This window comes from Harpia harpyja, chromosome 3, assembly GCF_026419915.1.
Source record: "Harpia harpyja isolate bHarHar1 chromosome 3, bHarHar1 primary haplotype, whole genome shotgun sequence".
NCBI classification, from domain to species: domain Eukaryota; kingdom Metazoa; phylum Chordata; class Aves; order Accipitriformes; family Accipitridae; genus Harpia; species Harpia harpyja.
The window spans coordinates 52,516,248-52,539,158 of record NC_068942.1 but is presented as its reverse complement, the minus strand read 5'-3'; the positions used below and the strand labels follow the sequence as shown (position 1 = coordinate 52,539,158).

The following is a 22,911-nucleotide window of genomic DNA, read 5'->3' as shown; positions in this document are numbered from 1 at the left end:
TTTATTTATCTTTTATCTTTTCCTTTTAACCATTTTAATGTAATTTCTTTTAGCATGTCAAGTGACATTTGATTGTCATCCTAACCAGACCCTTCCTAACTTTCTGCAGATGGCAGACATACATTTCATTTATGTGCTTAGTGAGGCATAATTTTGTTTTTAATGTGTTAAGCATAGAAGGGGAACTGTTTGTTCATTTAAGTTTGTATGTGATGCTTGCATTTTGTGTCTGTTATTTAGTTCTGTCCCCTGCTTAGAATGTGAGAGAATGAGAGAGATGAAAAATGTACATCTTGCATTATTCAGTAGCCTGAATTGGATCCTCTGGTTTTTTTCCCCTATTAAAAATGAGCACGGAATTTATGCATGTCCAACTTGAAGTAGAACATGTAGTCTGCTTGCATAAATGTTGCATTAAAAGCCTCACTTGTTTTTAAGTTTCAGTTAAAGTATCTTGCAGACATACTTATTGAATCAGGTTTCGTTTCTTTTAGAAGAATTATACAGAGAGTGTATCTTTGTGTGTATTAAATATGTAATTCTGAGTAGATTCATGTGCATGCACAGAAATTCAGAAGACGAAGCTTAGTTTTGTTAATGTAACAAAGCTGAAATTCTGTACCACTTAATCTTTTTGTCTTTAAATTGTTCTTTTTAATTGTATGTTAACTAATATATATTAGTCATTTTGACTAACATATATTGACCTGTTGCTGACGAATGAGGAGCATGACCTTACTGCAAGGTTTCTGCAGCAGACACTCAGCTCTGTCTATTTTAAGGATGGTGACAGCTAAGGGTACACAATTGCTTAGTTGTAGAGAATGACTTTTTTGATAAGAACCTAAACTTAATTTAAAAGAAGCTGCATAAATATTTGTGCAGCCATCTTGCCTGGCCACACAACTCGTTCACTGTATCTTTGGAATCCCCTTCAGAATGTTCTTAAAATCGAAAGCAAGCAAATAAAAATCAGAAAGCTCCACTCTAACAAAAAAACCTTGAGGCTATACTTGGGTTTTTTAAGTATTTTTCCTTGTTCCTGTAATAATTAATCAGTTATCATGTATTTTTCAGTATAAAAAGCAAACACTGGCCTGGTGGTGTTAAAATACGGTGATGCTCTAAACTTTTTTGCTAGAAAACTTTTTTGCTAGAAAACTTTTTTGCTAGAAAACTTTTTTGCTAGAAACCGCTCAGGAGAGCTGACTTGTCTCAGTGTGATACATTCACCAGTAACTCTCACCCTTCCTCTCACCTTCTCTAAAATGTAATTTAATGTATACTGAGTGTATAGTATTTTTTGCGATGAAATTGCAGCAGTGTTCTCTTTGCTCTTTCTTATAAACTTCTTTTCATGCATGGAGTTCAGATTTACTAAAGCCTGATTGACTGTCTTACCCTTGGTTACACTGGCATTTCTCTAGTTACATGTGAAGACGATTTGAGTAATTTTCTCTTGCACTGAGTTTTCAAGCCCATTATATATACCCTGTAGTCAAAGCATAAAGTTAATTGTTCATTGAGACTGCGATTCAGCTGTCACTGAAGTTAATGGGGGTCTTTCTACCGATATTGGTGGTAGTTGGATCCAGCCCCAAACCAGTCTTATAAGTTACCTTTGGAGAGAAAATGTTAAAAGTACTGATATGTTAAAATTGATTACAGGAGTTGCAAAAACTTTGGGGGGGGCAGTCGGGGAAGCTGAGCAAAAAAAGCATCAATTACATGCTTACTGACTTAACAGATTTGTCATAACTGCAATTGTTCAGAAATTACTGTCCTTACTGAGGTATTGCCATAAAGGTTTGTTAGCCATCTAGCTGTTTCTTCTTGCATGTTTCAGGTGAATCTCTGTAGCTCATACTTATTATTGAGACGTGCAGTGGTAGCTTGCTTACGTCAACTTGTGCAAAGAGAAGCTGCTGAGGTATCAGAATATGCTGTTGCGTTAGTTAAAGAGAGCAGAGAAGATTTTACTCCAGGTATGGTATTGAAGTTTTGAGATCAAAGAGCTTGACACACTGATAGTGAATTTTAAGCACACTCTGCTATGGGTATGAAAACTTTGCTACATTCTTGAAATCTTTAACTCAAAATAGTTTTTCTGCTTCAGTTCTCTATATAGTACCAAATTATAGAAGCATCCAAACCATTTCCTAGTGATAAAATGAAGATTCTATTGCTTTTCATATACTGTAGATAGTAAGGGTCACTAAATGAGAAAATGCATGTGGAGTTCCAGAGAAACCTAAGCCTATCTAGCCAGCAGCTGTTGTAGTAACTGCTTCATAGTCCTGCATTTTACATGCATATTCATAATTTTATTTTCCTGCATAAATCTCTTCTTAAATTAAAAATCTGTCATTGAGGGAAGGTGTGTAAAACCTGTTGAAGAAAGTTTCTGTTGACCTCTTTGGAGAACTGGTTAAGTAATGATCAGCTGGGGTCCCTAGAATTTTTAACATCCTAAGGTTTGGGGTTTTTGCTAAAAGGCCCGAGAATGATCACTAGTTCATCCTCATGTGCCTTCCTGTGAGGGAACGGTGGTAATAAATGATTTCACTTTGGATTTCATTTCAAGCTCATTTGGAAATTTTCAGAAAAGATAGGCTATAGCCATTTTGTAAAACTGCTGATTTTTAAAATTGGTAATATTTGGCAAATAAAAATTGGTCATATTCATTTACCAAATTATTTCCACATGTCTGGTTTTGAGCTATGTTGGAGAATAATTTTAACTTCCCTTTCAAGTTAAAACATTGTTTTAGAATTACCTTATGACTCAGTGTAAAAAATCAGATGGCCAAAGATAATTTTTTTCAGGAGCTCAGATGCTATGGTGATGGTAATGCCTTGAAATTCAGAGTAGGATTCTTTTTTTTCCCTGGGCTAACTTTCTTTCTGTTGTTAGTATGTTTCTGTAAAAGTTCAAAGTTTGTTTTTTACTGAGATGATTTAGATATGGTATTAAAGCAATTAATACTATTATTTCAAAAGTATTTCAGAGCTAGATACTTGTTCACAAGATACCCTGTGTGCAACCTTCAGTGGGGTTTCTGTGGTCATTACTGCAGTTTTGTGATGTACAGCATTCAGCTCACAGACTTTGTTCTTAGCAGATGTTAACATCAGAGAAATAGGCCTGGAGGGGGCATTGCTGGGCTTGCTGGACAAAGAATTGGATCAAAGATTGTGCCAAGATATCAAAGAGACTCTGACTCATATGCTTACTTCAATGGCAGTTGAAAAGCTCTCTTTTTGGCTGAAGCTTTGTAAAGATGTTCTTGCTGCCTCAGCTGGTAAGCCCTAATACACTGTAGGTGAGAACACAATGAAAATAAGGCCTGCAGCAGTACAGTATGTCACTAAGGGAAAGTATTCTTGTTTCTTGAATGTTTGACATTTTTGAAGTGTATCATCATCCTTCATATTGAAACATTGGACCCTTTAACTTAGTTCTTTCAGAAAGAATATGACTTTCTCCATTCTGATTGCCTTTTACCTGTTGAACAAGTTTTGGTAAACATTTTAGTATGTCTTCCCTGTTCATATTCTGGTTGATTTATAGTCCTAATGTTAACTTATTTCCACATCAGAAATGGAAATACAGAATGAATATATTTGAGTTTGTGGGTCCTGTGCAATTACCTATATGAAAGATATTCAGACCCTCTCTTCTATTAATAATAGGAATGACGCAGACCTACTATTTGATAATGAAACTCCTGAGCAGATATAATTAATTACTGTGCTGAATACTGTGGGGGGAGAGAAAATTCTTTTCTTTTACCTGCAGTGAAGGAGGAAAACTTCTTGGATTTAGATGTTTTGATTTCGAAAGGTACTAGCTTCTGATGTGTTATGCTTATTTTAAAAGTTTTTTTTTCTTTCACTTCTTTCACTGCCATTCTTTATTTACGTTTGTGGTATTGATCTTGTCTTTCAGCAGGTAATACCAACCAAATGCAGACAGTTTTGTTACATTTTATTTTTAATTCTAGCATTTACTTTAAGACACCAAGGTTGAAGGGAGTCATAGTGAGTTGGAGGTTAGAGATGACTTTGAAGAGATTTCCTTATGAGTCCTCCTGTAGTTTTCAGTTACAGTAAGAAAGAATATTACATTTCTTCTTTTCCCCCCCCGTGTCCTAAATACAGATTTCAATACAGTAGCTTCAGTAGATACCACTCAAGAAGAAGAAACTGCCAAAGTGGATGATGGATCTGTATTAACGTCTGACAGCGATGAGAGGTTCCATCCTTTCAGTAATCCACGATGGTCTACCAGAGTTTTTGCTGCAGATTGTGTTTGTAAAATTATAAGCCAGTGCGAAAATGCAGGCAGTGCACATTTTGACATAACTTTGGCTCAGGAAAGAAAACAACGTGATTCAAGAGGTATGTATTACACACTGAAAGAATTTCACAGAATGCAAAGTATGCTTAAAATAAATGTTAGCTGTTTGCACCTCAGTGAAATTCATCATAAATTTGTTGATTGTAATAGTTGAAACCTTTAATTACTCTGATTAGAAGCCTATATTTATTAAGGTGTAGAGCAATTTTTATTTGCCAAAATGTTGGCATGTCACCACAGCATTTACACTCACTTTCCTGGTTATAGTACCATGGCATATGCGTAGCAAGCCATTGTTTCTGCGTAAGCATTGGCAATCAGAAGTGATAGGTGGCACCAGCCTACAACATCACAGATTGGTATCTGGGAGCATGACTAAAAAACTCTACTTTTTTTCTTTCCATAATTTGCATAATCACCAGTAGAAACACAGTGCCAATTTTCAGTACCTCTCTATGTTTATCTGGAGGTGTTTTCCTCAAAACTCTTTTTTAGAAAATCTGCCTTATACATAAAGATATTTATGCTTTATTCTAAGTACTTTTTTTTCTGCATTCAAATGGAAAGGAGCCTAGATCAGCTAACATAAGATGTCCAGGTATAAGATCGTTGTATGTGTAAGCTGCCTTAAGTGAATCCTTGATATGTGGTAAGGTAAAATGTAACATGTACATTTTGAAAATGTTGGGAGCAATTTTATAAAATGTATTATGTCTAAATCTAAATTTAATAAAACAATTTTCTTTTTTAATTTCTGTTTTCTCTTCAGATGACTTTTTGGTATTGCATTTAGCTGACTTGATCCGTATGGCTTTTATGGCGGCCACAGATCACAGTGATCAACTTCGTCTTTCTGGGCTTCAAACATTGCTAATTGTTGTTCGGAAGTTTGCAGCTGTTCCAGAACCGGAGTTTCCAGGTCATGTAATTCTGGAGCAGTATCAAGCCAATGTAAGCACCTTGCTAATAACTTAGAAAAGTTTATAGTTACAGTTAATCACCAAAAGAAATTTGCTTTTTGTAGTGCATATGAGTCGCATCCCAAAGTTGGAGCAACTCAGGTTCATGGATTTCCTTTGTCAGCATTAAGGTGAAATGACACCAGGGGAGTTCAAACAACGATCAACATTTATTCAACCTAGCTAACCTTGTCCAAGTACAAGTGAACTTATCAATTTGAACCTTGGATCATGTCATTAAGCCGCTGTTTGAAAAGAGAACGGAGGTGTAGAAAAAGAAGCAGAAAAAGGAACATGAAGCTGTGTCAGAAGGAGAGCCCTCCCATTGAGTCACGAGGTTCAGAGCAGACCCCCTTGTTTTTTGGACTCCTTCTCGAAGAGGAGCCTAGGGGCAGCTGGATCCACTCCTAGTCTCAGACTTGGTCAACGGTTTATGTTTAAAAGGATGAGGTGTAGGGACTGTGGAAAAGAGAGAAGAAAAAGAGGGAGAGACAGAGAAAGAAAGAAAGAAAGAGAGAGAGAAGAAAAGGGTTTCACCAGTCCGGGGTCCAGCGTTGGTCCAGCCAGTGTAGAGATCTAGTTCCGGAGGGCGCGCACTGAGAACTCGTTCTCCCTTCTTTTATAGTGTGTTAGTCGATGGTCTCGACATGCGCAGTCCCATTCCTGGGGTTCTCTGGAATTGGTTGGTGAGCTTTGGGGGGGTTCATTGCGGAGTTGCCTCTCTTTTTCTGCTGGCATGACCGCTTAAGATAGAAGCACAGTCCCATCTTCCGTGGGGCCTCCTCCTCCAGGCACATATGCTGTGCTTCTTCTCCTGGTCACTTAAGATAAGGAATTGCAGCTTTGGAGAAGCACGGTCCCACCCCCCGTGGGGCCCTCTCCTCTGGCCACATTGTCCTGTTCACACAACTCCAGCATTTTTACAGAGGCCGTCTTCTCCACCAAAGTTCTTTAACGAATGTTTGAGACATTGACTGTAATTTGTTGGACTGTCACAGCATGCTAGAGTTGGGTTTCAGTTAGTTTGTTGCTGGAACTATTATTAATTTATTTGGACTTAACTTCCTTAGAAAGCATCTTTTCAGTTGACATATAATGGTTTAGCCCCAAAGTTTTTCAAGGTTCACCATTTTTCCCTCTTCCCTGTTTGAATACAGCAAAAAGAAAATAGAACATTGGGAGATTTTTTGGAAAGCGTTGGTTTCAGAGTGTGGCATTATTGCAAGAAACATTAGGAACAGCTATCATTTAAAACTCTGCTTAGAAGTAAGTAGCCTTCGCACACCAGAGATCACACTAGGTGATCTTGGTCAATAAATAAGCTCGAGGAGGTAAAAGCGTGGATGGTACTCACAAGGTCTATTTCAGTTAAGTCTTGGTTGAGACTAAGAGAAAAGATGTCCTGATCATTTTGCGTTCCAGACTGCACTTGTGTTACCTATGACAGGCAGCTGTGTAAAGCCTCATCTGGCTCCCATTCTTCAATTTCTATCAGGCATTGAATAAGTCAGATCACTTTCTTCCATAGAAATGGAGAGATCATGATACTGAAGACATCCCAACCCACTTTGATCTTGCTTTTGCCATTAGAATTCTATTCTACTGGCACTTCTTTGTGGGAAAGGAGAGTTGCCTTGATCTAGTCTGAAACTAGAATACAAGTGAAGAAGAATACACCATCTGTCCTTGCTGTCCAAAACCATCAAGCAAGTCACAAGTAGAGCTAATAATTCTCCTTTTAACCTTCACTAGCCACAAAGTGTTTCTGCTAATACTATGCATACATCTTCTCACCAACGGTTTCATAGAAGTTGAAGAGATGTGAAGCAGTTAAATATCTAGTCTTTTTCTTGTCAATTTTTTTACATAACAATAACCAGAAATAGATGGATATAGATTTTCCAGACTTAAGTAATGGTTTCCTGAAATCTTGTTCAGAAGTTCCTTAAATGAAGTCTGAGCTTTAGGGGGTCTTAAGAAACTGTCATTAATTGTCATTAAAATCAACTTATTTTCACAAACTTGTATTTGTAAGTACTTGTACTAAACTTTGTACTTTCATCCCAAAGAGCATCAGACTTAAGTCTGAGTTTTCAGATATCAGCTAAAGCAGCAATGGAAATTTTCATTAGCCTTTAGTGAAATGGTTTTCAACAGTGAGAGTAGGTAAAATCTCTGCAACCTGCTAAGTATATGTTTGTGTGTTCTTTATTAGGTGAATGGAGTTTATGCTGTCCCCTTCTTTCACTTTGCAAAGTTGACCAACTTCAGCTGTTTGTTTCCTTAAATCTGTATTCTTTCTGAGTAAGGAAATGTCACTCATTTGGTGTCTTGCAAGTCTTTCACGGTTTGGAACATTGTTTTTTCTTTTGAGGGCCTCTCATCAATTTAAGAGTTCAGGAAGGAAGAGGCTTCTGTTTCAATTTTAGACTGTGCAAAAAATAGAATCAACTTTGAAGACCCCTCTCAGAGAGAACCATGTCTTCAGTGTAAGCAAAACAAAACAATAAAAGTATGACTGCAGCTGTCCCCCTGCTCTTTAACCTCACTGAAACGGTCTGTGGAAAAATGAAAAGGAAACTATGCTTTACAATGGAAAACTGCAACAAAGCCTGCTTATGAAAAGTAATTATTTAGTTAATTGTTCACTATGTATTAAATGTTGTATAACTTCTCTTTAGGTTGGAGCAGCACTTAGGCCTGCCTTTGCTCCCGAAACTCCTCCTGATGTCACAGCAAAAGCATGTCAGGCAAGTGTTGAAAGTCAGAAGTCTTAGGTAATAGACCCTCTGAAATTTTCTTTTTGGTTGATACGTCACACAAGAAAAAGGAAATAAATCATCTAGCTTCAAATCCCCAACGCACACAAAATAATGTCACCCATGTTAGCTCTATATTGTAACAACTCAAAGATCTTATGTACTTTCAGATCTTTTGATAAACTTTGTAGCTGTTGATACTTTGGCTGTTATTTATGACATCCCTCTAATGTTTCTGGCTTTCATTACTTATGTATACTAAACTGTAATGTCATTTAACATTGATTATTATCCGAGCGTAACTGTATCTCAGTAGAAGTTAAATCTGGTTTTCATAATTTTACAGATGGAAAAAAGAGTATCCAGTGGTGTTTGGCTCTTGTTTCTCATTATTTCTCTTTCACAACACTAGGTATGCAGTGCCTGGATAGCAAGTGGTGTAGTAAGTGATCTTAATGACCTTCGAAGGGTTCACCAGTTGCTTGTATCCTCTTTGGTCAAAGTGCAGGCTGGGAAAGAAGCACAAAGTCAACAATATAATGAAAGCACCTCAACTATGGAGATACTGGCTGTGCTTAAGGCTTGGGCAGAGGTTAGTGTAACAGTAACCTATCACTGGTCAGAAGCTGAGACAAAATTCAGACTAGATGTGAGGCTCAACTGTAAGAAGTGAAGATCTGTAGATTGTTCCAGTCTATAATTAAGATCACTAGAATTCTTAAAAGCAAACTCTGTGTAACTTTCTACCGGATCTCAGATATGAGAAACTATGACAAAGTAAACTGGGGATAAGCTTTTGTGACCTGTAATTTACAAATATTTCACTTAAGTCCTGGGGGGTTCCATCTCACTTAGGATCTTACCTATTTCTTGTTTCCAGAATTTGAAGGAATTCCCCCATTCTGTTGCGGGGAGGAGAAGAGGGGCTTGGTGGTTCCTTAGTTGCTGGCCTGGGTCAACCCACTACAACTAGCAAACTTGAAAAAGATACGGAAATCATAACTGCAGAAGATGGATACTCACAAAAGCTAACTTTAGATTAGTTGAACTGGTCTCCTATGTTTCCTCTATAGCTGAGGAGAAGACCTTCCCTCCAGGGGCATTCAGGAGAGACTAAAGAGGGCTGCTGGTCTGAAACATTCTCACGTCTATCTTTTTTGATAATGTTGTGGTTTAACCCCAGCCAGCAACTAAGCACCACACAGCCGCTCACTCACTCTCCCCCCCACCCAGTGGGATGGGGGAGAGATTCAGGAAAAAAAAAAAAGTAAAACTCGTGGCTTGAGATAAGAACAGTTTAATAGAACAGAGAAGAAGAAACTAATAATGATAATAATAACAATAATAAAATTACAATAATAATAATAAAAGGGTTGGAATATACAAGTGATGCACAATGCAATTGCTCACCACTCGCCGATCAATGGCCAGTTAGTCCCTGAGTGGCAATTCCCCCTGCCCCCCCCCTATAGTTTTTAGTATATAAACTTTCTCCAGTTTATATACTAGATGTGACATCACATGGTATGGAATACCCCGTTGGCCACTTGGGGTCAGCTGCCCTGGCTGTGTCCTGTCCCAACTTCTTGTGCCCCTCCAGCCTTCTTGCTGGCTGGACATGAGAAGCTGAAAAATCCTTGACTTGGTCTAAAACACTACTTAGCAACAACTGAAAACATCAGTGTGTTATCAACGTTGTTATCATACTGAACCCAAAGCATAGCACTAGGAAGACAATTAACTCTATCCCAGCTGAAACCAGGACAGATAACTAGAGAGGCATCTAGGGAAATTAACCTTCTCACATTGAAGTTAACCTACTGATGGTAACACCCAAAGTTTACAAATGATGCAAGACTACTCTTCATTCTTTACTGCTAACACAGAGTAATATATAGTTTTGAGAAGTTGGTTGCAAGTGCAATATGTCATCTCAGTTAAAAGAAGATTTAGGAATGATTTGACTGTGGTTTCAGCATCATGATTATAAGTATATTATTTGATAATAAGTTCTTCAGTCTTGTAGCTATAACTATAACAGGGTTTGATGACTGGAAGCTGAAGCTGGAGAAGTAATATATTAATTTTTAAGAGCAGGGAAGTTAACTGCAACTATGTTTAGGACTTTTAGTAGGTTTCGCTTTATTTGGACTCTTGCATCAAAATTAGCTGGGGGAGTGGATTCAGAAGGTTTAGAAAATAAGTGCTTGTTCACCTGTGCCTATCGGAGTTGAAGCAGGAATAGATGTTAGGAAACCTCATGCCCATTCAAGAGGCAGTCATGCTAACGATCACAGTAGTTTTCCAAGTGTTAATATTGTAAATCTCTCTCCAAATATATAAACAGGTTTACATAGTTGCTGTTGAAAAGCAGAAAAATCAGTGTGATGCACACAATCACTGTTTAAAAGTTGCGAACTCTGCAGAAGAAAGCTACAAAGGTGTAACATCTTCAGCCAGTGGACTTCTGGACTTAGTACAGGCAGATCTTGGAACACTAAGCAAGCTCTGGCTTTCTGCACTTCAGGATTTTGCTCTCTTAACTTTGCCTTCAGAATATGCATCGCAACTACCTGCTGAAGGTAAGAAGGCAAATCAGTTGTATTTTCATAGGTCACTTGTAAGTTCACAACATTAATATCCCAGCTGACTTGTGTTAAGATCACAGTAAAATTAAATTGTATAGAGAATATGCATAGTTGTATACCTATCTAAAGATAAAGACTGCTTTTGAGAACAGAGGTTTAACTGATGTGAGAAGTAGTTTGTTTGGTATTCTTGTTTGTTGGGTAATTTTATGGCTGAAAGAAAAAAGGCAATTGTATTGGATTCTATCCAAATAAATCTAAATGAAGTGCCCTCATTAGCCTGAATTTTAATACTGAATATTAAAAAAAAAAGTCATACATAAAATATGATAAATGTAATTTCAATAAAAATAAGAATCCTGTTTTATAAGAATGAGAAAATATGGTAGTTGAAAGTAAATGACATCCTTAAAACTGCAACTTCTCTTCTTGTAGGTGGTACATTTTATACAGCAGAGACAATTGAAAATGCCAGACCTCATTACTACAACTCCTGGGCACTGATACTTTATGCTACAGCATTATGGCTTACTAGCACAGGTTTCATTGTTGTTGATCCAGATGAAGGAGTTACTAATCTCTCTAGACCTGTCACCCCAACTACAATGTGTCAAGATTCTTTTACCAGGCCCTTGGTGAAATCTCCTGAGGATGTGAATACTGACAGATTTCATCTTATCTTGGGTTAGTGAGTGCACAATCTGTCTAGATGCTGTATACCAGAATGTAATTTTTAATAGATAAAACTGTTAGCAAACAAATATTTAATTACTCACATTTAACTGCATTGTTGAATATTGCATCTCTTAGAAAAATATAGTCAGAAGACTTTTAAGTCCTGGTGAGAATCTGTAGAGCGTTTTCCCAAATGTGGTAGAAAAAACGCTCAGTGTGAGCTAAACAAGTCCTAAACAAGTGCTTGCTGCTCTGCTTATAAACATACACGTTCAAGGGTGGATTTTATTGTGGTTGTAATGCCACAGTTACAGAGTGTACAGTTTAGGTCACTGAAGTACAGTTTTACATCACAGAATAGTGTGTAGGTTGGAAGGGACTTGTGGAGGCCATCTTGCCCACCATCCCCTTCTCAAGCAGGGCCACCTAAAGCCAGTTGCCCAGGGCCGTGTCCAGGCAGCTTTTAAATATCTCCTTGGATGAGACTCCACAACCTCTGTGGGCAACCTGTGCCAGTGCTTGGTCACCCTCACAGTAAAAAAGTGTTTCCTTAAGTCCACATAAAGATCTGTTTAAGCCTCCGCTCCTACAGAGGCTAAGGAGGCAGTTGAATTCAGTCCCAGTTCTCTAAATTTACACAGTTAGGCATTTCTGGTTATATTTTTTTCCTTTGGTCTGTCTTTTGTATCCTTCTTTTGTAATCCTTTTTTGGAATGGGTTTGTATGACCCAGATGCATATGGCTTCTTTTGAATCCCAGTCTTCCTGCACAGACCCAGTTTCCTTTTGAACTCCATTGCTCCATCAGTTAAAAGTGGGACCTCTGATACAAAAGCTGCTCTTTTCCCCTGCTTCCTATACCACTGGATTAGTGCTTCAAATTTCATATACTTTACCATGGACACCTGGTTTGTTTATTCTGCTTCTGAACATATTCTACTTGTTCATTTTCAACTCCTACAGAGAAGCTGAAAGAACTTTACAACACGGACACTTTCTGTTGCACAGCTGTTCTTTAGTGTACATTGATCAGTTTCCCAAGTCATCACACATTTTGGAATTACAGCTATACAGCTGGGATGAGAATATGGATCACAGTTTATATGAAGTTTATCTCCAATGTCATAAAATGTTATCTGAGGGGTCCTGAAAGCTCAGAAAAAAGTGACTGTTTTTATCTGCTCTAGGATTTGCAAGCTTCAGCTTCATGTAATTTACTTATTGCTGGCGATCCAGTTGTGGTAGCTGCGATATTTAGCATTTTTTTAACATGGGAAGGTAAAGCTTCAGCCTCTGAGTTTATGAACTATTATTACTTTCTCCATTATCTCCTTCTATTACATAAATCAGTGTGATTAGGCAAATATTCTGCTATATATTCATTATGAATTGTCTGCCTATTCATTGGACCTAGAGTTCAGTGTTTTACTCAGAAATTGCTCTATTTTTTTATTTAGTTACGTTAATAGCCAGTTATCATCATGTCTTATACTGTCCAGAAGCTGAAGTTCTTTCATTGTTTTGAGGGAAATAGAGTTCTTGCCCCAAGATATTAACAATAGGAGATTAATTCACTTAATATAAAATGCAAGTGCTATTTCTATGTCTGCGCAACCTACTGTTAGGTTACTTCATAATTGACAAAATTACTTCATAAAATTTCAAGCACATATGGGTTTTTTCTTCTGATGCTTACAGGAATTACTGTGGAATTTCTCTGCTCTCCTCGATCAGATGCAGCAATGGAGAACATAATTGCCTGCTTACGTGCCCTACAAGCACTCTTCGATGTTCCATGGTCAAGGTCTAAAATAGGTGGTGATCAGGTAATGTTTTAATGATCAAAAGCCCCCCAGAATTAAGGCATAATTTTAGTTTGAACAGTATCTCTACTCCCTTGTATATCCGGGAATCTTCAACACATAAGTAATAGGTGAATTATATGCTTTACCAAAATCCAAAGCTGTAGAGGGAGTAGAGAAAAAGAGCACAACGTGGAACCTGTAAGAAGACAGTGAAGGGCAGAGAACTTGACGACATTTGATCAGGAAGGAGTAACTAGATGAGTGGGATGAGAGCCAGGTAAAGACAGAATTCCAGAAAAAAGAGTTCTCTTAATCTGTCAAGGGATAGTTCATTTAATTCTGTTGTAAATATTGAAGATGATAAAAGGAAACTGGACAAAAGCAGTGGTATTAAAAACAACAAAAAGCAAACCCAGAAAAACCACAACACACCAGTGATACTAAAAAGCATTAGTAACTTTAAAGTTCCTTTTTTTTTTTCTTTAAATTAAGCTTTATACCATTCTGTGTGCCATACAATTGTCTTAACACAGGCAAAAGTGATAAAACCTGTGGACACACCCAAGTTCTGCTGACTCTTGATGCTCTCTACAAGGAAATGCATATACTTTAGGAGGGATACAATGTAGTATCCCCACCTTCAAGAGTTAAAAAGCCATAAGATAAAGATTACTTGGGGTTTTTTTTAGTAGGTTTAAGTGCCTTCTCTCTAAATTACTGTGATATTGTTGGGAGAATTGAGCAGGACTGCTGCTACTTGGGAGCTAGGAGCTAGATGTTGAAGAAAATGCCAACTCCTGTGATTGTATCAATTATACTGTGTTCCTTAGTGAGATTAGTAAGAGTAATACTATTGGCTTTAACAAGTTTCTAAAATTCTTGCATTAAAAAGGGGATATAGTAAGCATTTTTCTTACTGTAGGAGTTGGGTGTAGAGCTGCTGAATGTTTTGCATCGGCTGATACTGACCAGAGAATCACCTGATATTCAGCTTGCTGCCCTTGAAGTGGTTCGGCTGATTCTTTTTGCAGCTCAGGAACATGTGAAGGAAAAGCGGAGAAGTGCAGAAGGTACAGTAATGTATGAGATACTGAATACCTATTATCAGGGTTAAAGCCATTCTTTCTTGGAAAACTGGATTCTTGAAGGTGATATTCCCAGGTGCATTTTAATTGAAGTGTTTCACAGGTGGTGACTAACCCTGGTTAAGTCAGTCCAGGTGCCTGACATCAGAAATCAGGGTGGTATGATAGATAGCACGCGGGTTTGGTGGTGACTAGAGGGCATGAAGTGAGGAGGAAAACTGGAGAAACTGCAGTTGGGATAGTCTTGTGTGGTGTCAGGGAGGGAGGAGTCTTAGTAAAAAGCTGGAATCAGCTGCAGTAGAGTGATGGAGAGACTCGGCACACACAGCTGTTAAAAGCTAGACTCCACTAGTTTCTCTGATTGTAACTTCCTAAAGTTCATTTTCTAAAAGAAAAAAACTGAGAGAAGAATCAAAACACTTATATCAGGTGACATCATATTGGCATGGTGCCTCAGCACGTTGTATGTCTAAATCTATTGCGCACGCTTTTGCCTTTTGACAATTAGTGCATAGTTTGCTTATTCAGAAGGATGGATGTTTGCCAGTAGAACTTTGAATACATATGCATGCACATATATATGTATCAAGATTACCACTTGGTGATGAAACAGTTTGAAGAAGTAAACTTTTTGGAAACAAGGTACAGCCTGCAGATTTCTGCCATGTTTCTTCTTTTTGTTTTAGTTGATGATGGTGCTGCAGAAAAGGAAACGTTACCAGAATTTGGAGAAGGCAAAGACACAGGAGGACTGGTGCCTGGCAAATCATTAGTCTTTGCAACACTGGAGTTGTGTGTTTGTATTCTTGTCAGACAGCTTCCCCAGCTCAACCCTAAATTAACTTGTAGCCCTGCAGTTCAATCTGGAAAACATCTGTTATTGTCAGAAGATGGAAGTAGACTGGTAGCAGTAGCATTAGTTATTCTCTCTGATGTTCCTGCAATCTGCTCTCCTGAAGGTATGCTGTTTCATCACAAGAAAAGATTAATGAAAGAATATTGGGCTCTTCTGAGCCCCCTTGTTATTACCTAATTTTCTCAGCTGGATAAATCTGGCAGCAAGTTTTGTTGATTTGCTTGTGACAATTTCCTCTTCTAATTATTTTTTTGACTGTCAGATTACAAAACAAGTTACAAAACTGAAGCAATTAAAGGACTAGTTTTTCTTTTCCTCCCACATGTAGCAGTGCAATTAATAGATTCACTTTGTACAGGGAACTATACGATAGCTACGTGATTATGTTCTACTTGAATTGTCTATTCTGGAATTTGTAATGCAGACATAAATTAAATTTAAAAGGGAAATGTGTCATGTTACCTTTCACTAAAAGCCATCATTTGAACATTAGGAAACCACTGTAAGGAGTGTTACGGTTGATTTGTCAGATTAGTTGACTTTTACCCATGATTAATTTTGGACTCACTCCAAACTTTAAGATGGTTCCCCCCTGCTACCTCCAAATATCATATTCATATGATCTTTCAGTACTGTTACAGCCACACCTATAAACCATGTCTGCCCTAATCCTCTGTTCCCTTAGGTATCCATGTTACACCTTATGCAATTTTTTGCATTTACCAGCCCTGGAAATTTCTTTTTTCATAATTTGTTCTCTGTTACAAGATTCTTCTTTGGGGGTGGCATATTCCAAATGGAATAGTAGGCAGTTCTTGCTGTCATTGTAGGGTAATGATATGATTTCTCTTTTCCATCTGCAGCTCATTATTTATCAGTTCAAAGCAAAAGGAAACAAATGTAGCATCACTTAGATCTGAGGGCAACTATCTTGTATGAAAAATAATCTGTGATTTTTCTTTTCTCTATGTAGTTCTTTTTGTCTTTAGCTGCTCAAGTTATTCTACAAACTAACAGCTTGCAGGATCAGACCAGATGAGATGTTTACACTAGAGAACTTAAGCATTTAAGTCAGGTGGCTAAAATGGAGGCACTTAAGCTTGCTTTTACAGTCAGTTGAATAAGGAAGCATCTCCAAAAGTCAACTGATATAATCAAAGAGAATTCCTATGTGGAATTGCATCATTTTCCCCCCTTTAATAGGTAACTGAAGTTATAGTCCTGTGAATACCATGTGTCTTACTTCAGGCACCTGTCATGGTATGTACGCATAATAAAATTTTCAACAAAATGATGCTCATGAACTGCATTTCCTACTGAATTTCAACAGTAAATTTTCAGAGACTTGGCCGTTTAAAAATAGAAAGTAGATGTCCTCAGGTTCAGAAAATACTTATGCATATGTTAGAGACCCTCATTATTCAACAGGTGTGTCATGAACATCAGTATATGAAAATCTTAAAAACATAAGCATTTTGCTGATTAGGGAAGGACATAAGCATATTAAGCTATATGCTTAACTCTGTACTTTGCTGAATCAGAACTTAGGACAGGAGCAACAGATAAGTATGCAGGTTTCTAGACTGTCTCCAATATGTGTAGAATTCTGTATTACTATTAGTTTCAAAGACATAAGAATATGCAAAACCGCTATGCCAAGTTATTTCTGTGATTTTTTTTTTTTTTTTTTTTTTTTTTAATAGTCTCATATTCTGACAGGTCAACTGTCAGATTCTCAGGGATTGATGAAGACCTCTTCAGTAGGCTGTGGGACAATCTGCTTCTCTCTTTAGGTGTCCTCTTTTCCAAAATATTCGTTGGAGTTTTTTATTATAATTCTAGCAATTTTTGTCATGCATTTTTAGTCTGAGATCCTCTTCTTATTTATCTTACTAAATTCTTGACTTTAGTGATTTTCTGGAGCAATGACATCCTTGGCTAACTACACATCATGTGGGAGAAGTATTTCCTCTTACCAGTTTTTTGAAATTACCCCCTGTTAATTTCCTTCACTGTATTGACTTCATTGCGAAATATGCTTAGATGATTATAATTTGTTTTCTACTACTCAGTACTTTGTATACTTCCATAGCTTCTCTTCTTCTGCTCCTCAGTGGTTCTGATCTTTCTGTTCTTGCTTTTCTCTGAACATGACATAATTCAACACTTCATATAATAAAATCATCAAGGAAAAGATATACAAAGCTAATTTAAAAGAGGAAGAGGTTTAACTTCATTTAAGCAGTGTGACTCCATGTTTGCTATAGCAAGTCACATATTTCAAATCTTTCTTCAAATTACCAGTGCCTCCATTCACATAGGTGATTAAAAATGATAAATTATAAATAAAAAAGATAATCTAAGAAAACTGCTTCAATTTTTTTTAATGTAAAAGGTACCTGAATTTTTTTTAACTTCTGTGAAATTAATTTGCTTTGTTTTACAGGAAGCGTTTCAGTTCTTCCTACTATCTTGTACCTAATTATTGGAGTACTTAAAGAAACTGCTGTGAAATTGCAAGATGGCCAGTTACCTTTGACAGTTGCTGCGTCTCTACAAGCTCTTAAAGGACTCTTGTCTTCTCCAATGGCTCGAGCAGAGAAGAGTCGGACTGCTTGGACTGATCTTCTACGTAGTGCTTTGGTCACAGTGCTTGACTGTTGGGATCAAGGTATGCAGAAATTTTGTGTTTGTGTGTTTAAATAACAAAGCAAAAAATGTTTGGGTGAAAGGTTGTTTGGTTTTATTTAAATTAAGTTTATGTACATCTTAAAAAAAGACTAGTATCTGAGTCACAGGAGAATTAGTTGGCTACCAAGTACTGTTGAAACTATAGTGCAATCTTGTCCCTACAGTTCATATGAGAAGTCATCATCTGTAAAGGTGTAAACGTGGGATTTCAGGCTTACCCCTGCATTATGTAGTGCCACTATGTAGTTACATGGCACGATGGAATAAACAGGAGTTATGGCTTCAGTGTACAGTTGACCATAAAAGATAGCTGGACTGCATGCAGGTTCTCCACAAAGAATTAGTGTCTGTATTGAAGCAAAGGGTGTTAAAACAGTAGTTCAAGAAAAAATATTTTTGTCTTAAAGGTAGTTTTCTGTGTGCTGCTTCTTCAACTTCCCAAGTTTGTAGTATTTTTATCATTCCTCACATTTAATCTCCAAGTTGTAATTTGTTAGAACTTTTGTTTATAGTGTTGGGTTTTTAAGTTACAGCAAAAGAATATATGTTCTTAATGCAAATTTTATATTATTCTCAAAATAGGTTGTACCCTAATATGTCATACCAGCTCTTCAAAGATATTTATTGTACTTTATACAGAGGAACAATGGAATAGGACTATGCTGTTATTTCTAAATATGCATATAACCACCCCTGAATTCCCATCTTGGCCTTGGCTTTTATTACAGTAAAAGTCCATATAAGAGCATCAGAGTATGTCATGTATTTGAAAAAAAAGATTCCTAAAGAAATGTAGACATGGATATTTCTACTCCACCTCTTTGTAACACTTGAATTCATAGAATTACTTTTTAATGCAAATCTAACAGACTGCTTGTTTTATTGATAGTAGATGGGCTTCTCCAAGAACTTGATGAGGTTAGCCTGCTTACTGCTATTACAGTATTTGTTATGTCTACCAGTCCAGAAGTTACTACTGTAGAGTGCCTTCAAAAGCGTTGTATTGAGAAGTTTAAAATCACACTTGACTCAAAAGATCCTCTTGTAAGTACTGGTGAAGTTGTGAGAATATCAGTATCATATTAAATGGATTTTAGCTTATTTTCTGTTCAGTTGTTTCACCTGGTCTGTGTGTTGATTCCAGTTAATTCTGTCCTGACTATATCTGTTGTATTTTAAAATACAGTTTGAACAAGTTAGCATGAACATGTCCAGCAATGCATTTTACCATTTTTTATTCTGTATACAATTCTGTATTCCTATGATTTATTTTTTTTATTGCATCAGACTCAGTGCTTTATACGTTGATAAGTACATGATACAGTTGTGTAGTTTTTCAGGCACCTGTTTCATTTTATTTGTTCATTTTATCTTCAACACACAGATACTATCTTTTGCACAGGAAATCCCTCAGCTGTGGGTCTTTGGGAGCTGGCGCAAGTACAACTACATAACTTTTACTGTCCCTTAAGCATCAGCTCCTGGACACTGCTGGAGGCAGCATATTGAATTAGATTAATGCTTCGTTCTGACCTAGTATAAATATTTTTACGTAGTTGCTTTAGATTGTAGTACCACACAGTTCATCTGTTACTATTCTTCAGCTAAAAACCCAACATATCAGGAAAGAAAAATTGCTTTTATTATCATTGCAAATACAAATGTCTTTTCTAGGAGTTGGGACTTCCTCACTCTGAAAGGCCAGCTCTGAAAATAACATGCATTAGATTTAATGTTTGACTGTGAGAATTCACTGTAAACTGGTTTTCTTGCATCTTCTCTGTATATATTCATGTAGTAACAAGAAATTAAACAAAGTTACCTTTACTTGAGAAATAGCTGTAAGAAAGTACTTTTTTATATATTAACACATTTCTAGTATTATGAACATTGGTTTCCACTGAGAGGAAACTGGGGATGCCAAATATGACTGCAAGAAAATGGTAGTATACATTTGCAAATTTTATCCAAGTGTTTAGGCATCTGAGCCTTTCTGAAATTATGTAGGAACTTGACAGTTTCAGTCCTATTGACTTCCAGTGACATGCAAGCTACTGTACTATTGAGACTTTTTAAAATTGTGCCTACAGTTTGACAGAGGTAATGCTCGTATTTTAAGCACCTATTTTCAGTCAGCTGTATTTTTGCGAAAAAGGGTATATTTTCAAAACACTACTAAGACATAATCTTCACACAAAAATAATATTTGTTCCTTCACTTGAAGATGTAGGAAGATGTAGGACTCCGTAGAAAGAAACAGAAAGCATGGTCTAGTTTCTCGTAATAATTTGATTACAAGTTATAATGCTTCTATAAAGTATTATGCATTAGCAGCCTGCAACCTGATGAATTTTCAAGCTGTGAGGCACATTTTTCCCCCCTCCCTAAAATTTTATCTGACAAGCTGTGAGTTTTAAAACACTCTGGCATGTATTTTTAAGTGTAACACTTTGTAACTGCAAATTTGCTTTTCCTTTTAGGTACAGTGTAAGTGCTACCAGCTGCTGCACTCCATCTTTCAGCATCCAAACAAAACCGTGTCACATCCTTATATTCATTCTTTAGCACCATCCATTGTGGGAAAACTGCAGGAAACAGAAAAAGCAAAACCTGAAAACGCTGCTGAACTTCAAGTCATTCAGGAGGGAATAAAGGTGGTTACAGCTCTTATGGCCACTGCTGAGGAAGAGCACCGTAAGTTACTTCCATTACTAGTATCCAAAGCATTAGACATGCTGAAAGTTGCCATAAGTAACAAATTAAAACAAAACAACCACTAGGAATCCAGTCCTGAACACTAATTTCTAACAAAATTGCTAACAAGAATGTTGGTTCTTTTTACTGTACAGTTTGAATAACATTTGCAGCTTTATAGTTTGTGTTAAATTTTAACTTAGAGAAATACTTCTAGTTAGAATTTGAAGCTGTGTTTAAAAAGTGTATGTTTAAGTTGTGTTTTCGATATTTATAGGTGCCCATTTGGTGGCCTGCCTTCTTCCCATCCTTATTTCCTTCCTTTTGGATGAAAATGCCCTGGCTTCTGCTACAAAATGGGCAAAAAATCTACATGAGTTTGCTTTGCAAAATCTGATGCAGGTTGGTCCACAGTACTCATCAGTTTTTAAAAAACTAATGGCTTCCTCTCCAACTATGAAAGCCAGGCTTGAGTCAGCTGTAAAAGGCAATCAAGAAAGTGTCAAAGTGAAGACTGCTAAACATGCAAAGAATCCGGGGAAAAGTTCAAGCATTCAGCTAAAGACCAATTTTCTTTAAAGTCTCATATTGTCTTTTTATGCACTTTGATATCAACAGCAAAAAATGTCCCTTTTAATTTCTAATCAGAGTAGGATCGCTGTAAGTTGATCTCATATATTTCAGCTTGCACTGAATTATTACAGAAAGTTTTTAAGAGAAAGCAAATCTCTAGATAACTTTCTGTTAACATAAGACTTCTTAGACATCTCTAAAGACTATGAATAAATCTATCAGAGGTCATCTAATCTGTATTATTTCATTATTTTGGACTGAAATGCCAGAAATGCACATGCCTATATTAAAAAAGTGTAGTGAACTTTACCATAGATATATTTAGCAGCAGCCCACACTTAGCCATTAAGTAAAATTAACTTTGTTTTAAATCAGTATTTGTCAAAAATAAGTTACCCTGATTGGTTTTTTTGATTTAACTGGGACGTAAATTTACTTGCAGGTTGTAATCTATCCTAATTACTAATTTAACACACTGCATCATTAAGTAAACAGATTAAATATCCTTGTAAGCCTTACAATAGATTATTGTTGATCTCAAAAAATTGAACTCAATAAAGGTAATATTGATAGCTTTAATCGCAATAACTCTTGAGCTGGCCGAGATTTAACAAATGCTGTTAAATACAGCTCTACAATGTTTCTTCAGTGAGGACTCTGTAGTGCTTTACACAGTGGGACTATTATGCATATGTAAGTATTTGCAGGCTTGGTGCCTTGCTGCTTGATGTAGTCTCACTTTTCAGGATGTATACTTGTGTCAATTTTGTATTAGGCTAGCCAGGCAGTTGAAGCTTACATATCTTGTCCAGGATAGGACAGCAATTTTAATATACTGTGCCTCGATTCAGACATCTGCTCTATCTGGATGTGTTTCCTGATCTTTAAATGATCGGTTATATATACATGTAACTCACCTAAATTTATGTACCTCTGCAATGAGAGATGGACATATTTGAAGTCGGCTTGTCTCGTGTCAAATAAAGTGCAACAAACTCATAATAAGGATTATTTAATTAACATTTTTATTAAGGAACTTATTTTAATATAGAAAAGTAACTATTGGAATTGCAATGGCTATAAAGTATTTTCTCCATATAGTGTATTGAGTTCTTTCTTAATACCAGTATTATCTAAACCAAACATTATCAAACTGAAGATAGTATTTCCTTCTTGAATCTAATTACTTTAAAAGAAAGAAGAAAAAAAAAAAGATTTACAGAACTGAGAAACACACCGTGACTCAGGAAAAGTGTGATGTACTGTATTTTATTATAAGTTTTGTATATAAATATAATTGTAAATTGTACAGAATTAACCATTTGACCAAAGTTCTAACAATTCATTTTTCTAATTTACATAAATAAAGCTAATTTTCTTCACTTAAGATTTGTCTTAGTCATTTTACCCAATAGCAGAGGAGCTCTAAGGACCTCCATAACAGAAAGAAAATGTTTGTATGCTGCCACAAGGAAACTAGTAAGAAATGTTTGGGCTGGATGCACCAATGTCTGTGACTTGACATTGCAGGTCTTCCTCTGTTCTGCACAGCACAATGGGTAAATAAGTAGGATCAGGGAGATAGACTTTATGTGTGTAAATACCTGTTCTGTGCCAAATGCTGAAATGTGTGAACTATGGGAAGATGGTTGAGATGCCTTCCATCTTTCCCCGGAGAACCAGAAGTTCTTTGTTCTACCTCTCCATTGCAGTCAAATCTGTAGTTGTTGGTTGTGTTGAAAGGGAGTTACATTAAATTTAGCAGTCAGTCATCTTTATCTCATTAGTAATTTTTTATCTCATTATTTTTCCCTTTAAAGTTCACTGGGTACATTCCTTTTTTTTTTTTTTTTCTTTTTTTCTCCCC

General features: G+C 36.6%; 1 protein-coding gene across 10 annotated transcripts in view; it reads left to right on the top strand.

Moving 5' to 3' along the window:
- The window catches only part of HEATR5A (HEAT repeat containing 5A), a 68,957-nt gene extending 46,526 nt beyond the window's left edge, over nt 1-22,431 (top strand). For 6 of the 10 annotated variants that reach the window (XM_052782562.1, XM_052782568.1, XM_052782564.1 and 3 more), the window contains 15 exons: nt 1,847-1,985; nt 3,120-3,302; nt 4,162-4,401; nt 5,130-5,311; nt 8,001-8,069; nt 8,491-8,670; nt 10,426-10,660; nt 11,102-11,350; nt 13,039-13,166; nt 14,068-14,215; nt 14,917-15,189; nt 17,533-17,757; nt 18,667-18,821; nt 20,258-20,471; nt 20,749-22,431. In XM_052782562.1, the coding sequence (XP_052638522.1) occupies nt 1,847-1,985; nt 3,120-3,302; nt 4,162-4,401; nt 5,130-5,311; nt 8,001-8,069; nt 8,491-8,670; nt 10,426-10,660; nt 11,102-11,350; nt 13,039-13,166; nt 14,068-14,215; nt 14,917-15,189; nt 17,533-17,757; nt 18,667-18,821; nt 20,258-20,471; nt 20,749-21,050 (2,922 nt within the window). In that variant the 3' untranslated portion in view covers nt 21,051-22,431. The remainder of the gene's footprint in view (nt 1-1,846; nt 1,986-3,119; nt 3,303-4,161; nt 4,402-5,129; nt 5,312-8,000; nt 8,070-8,490; nt 8,671-10,425; nt 10,661-11,101; nt 11,351-13,038; nt 13,167-14,067; nt 14,216-14,916; nt 15,190-17,532; nt 17,758-18,666; nt 18,822-20,257; nt 20,472-20,748) is intronic. The other 4 variants (XM_052782567.1, XM_052782571.1, XM_052782569.1 and 1 more) reach the window with 2 other exon arrangements.
- Nucleotides 22,432-22,911: the final 480 nt, after the last annotated feature.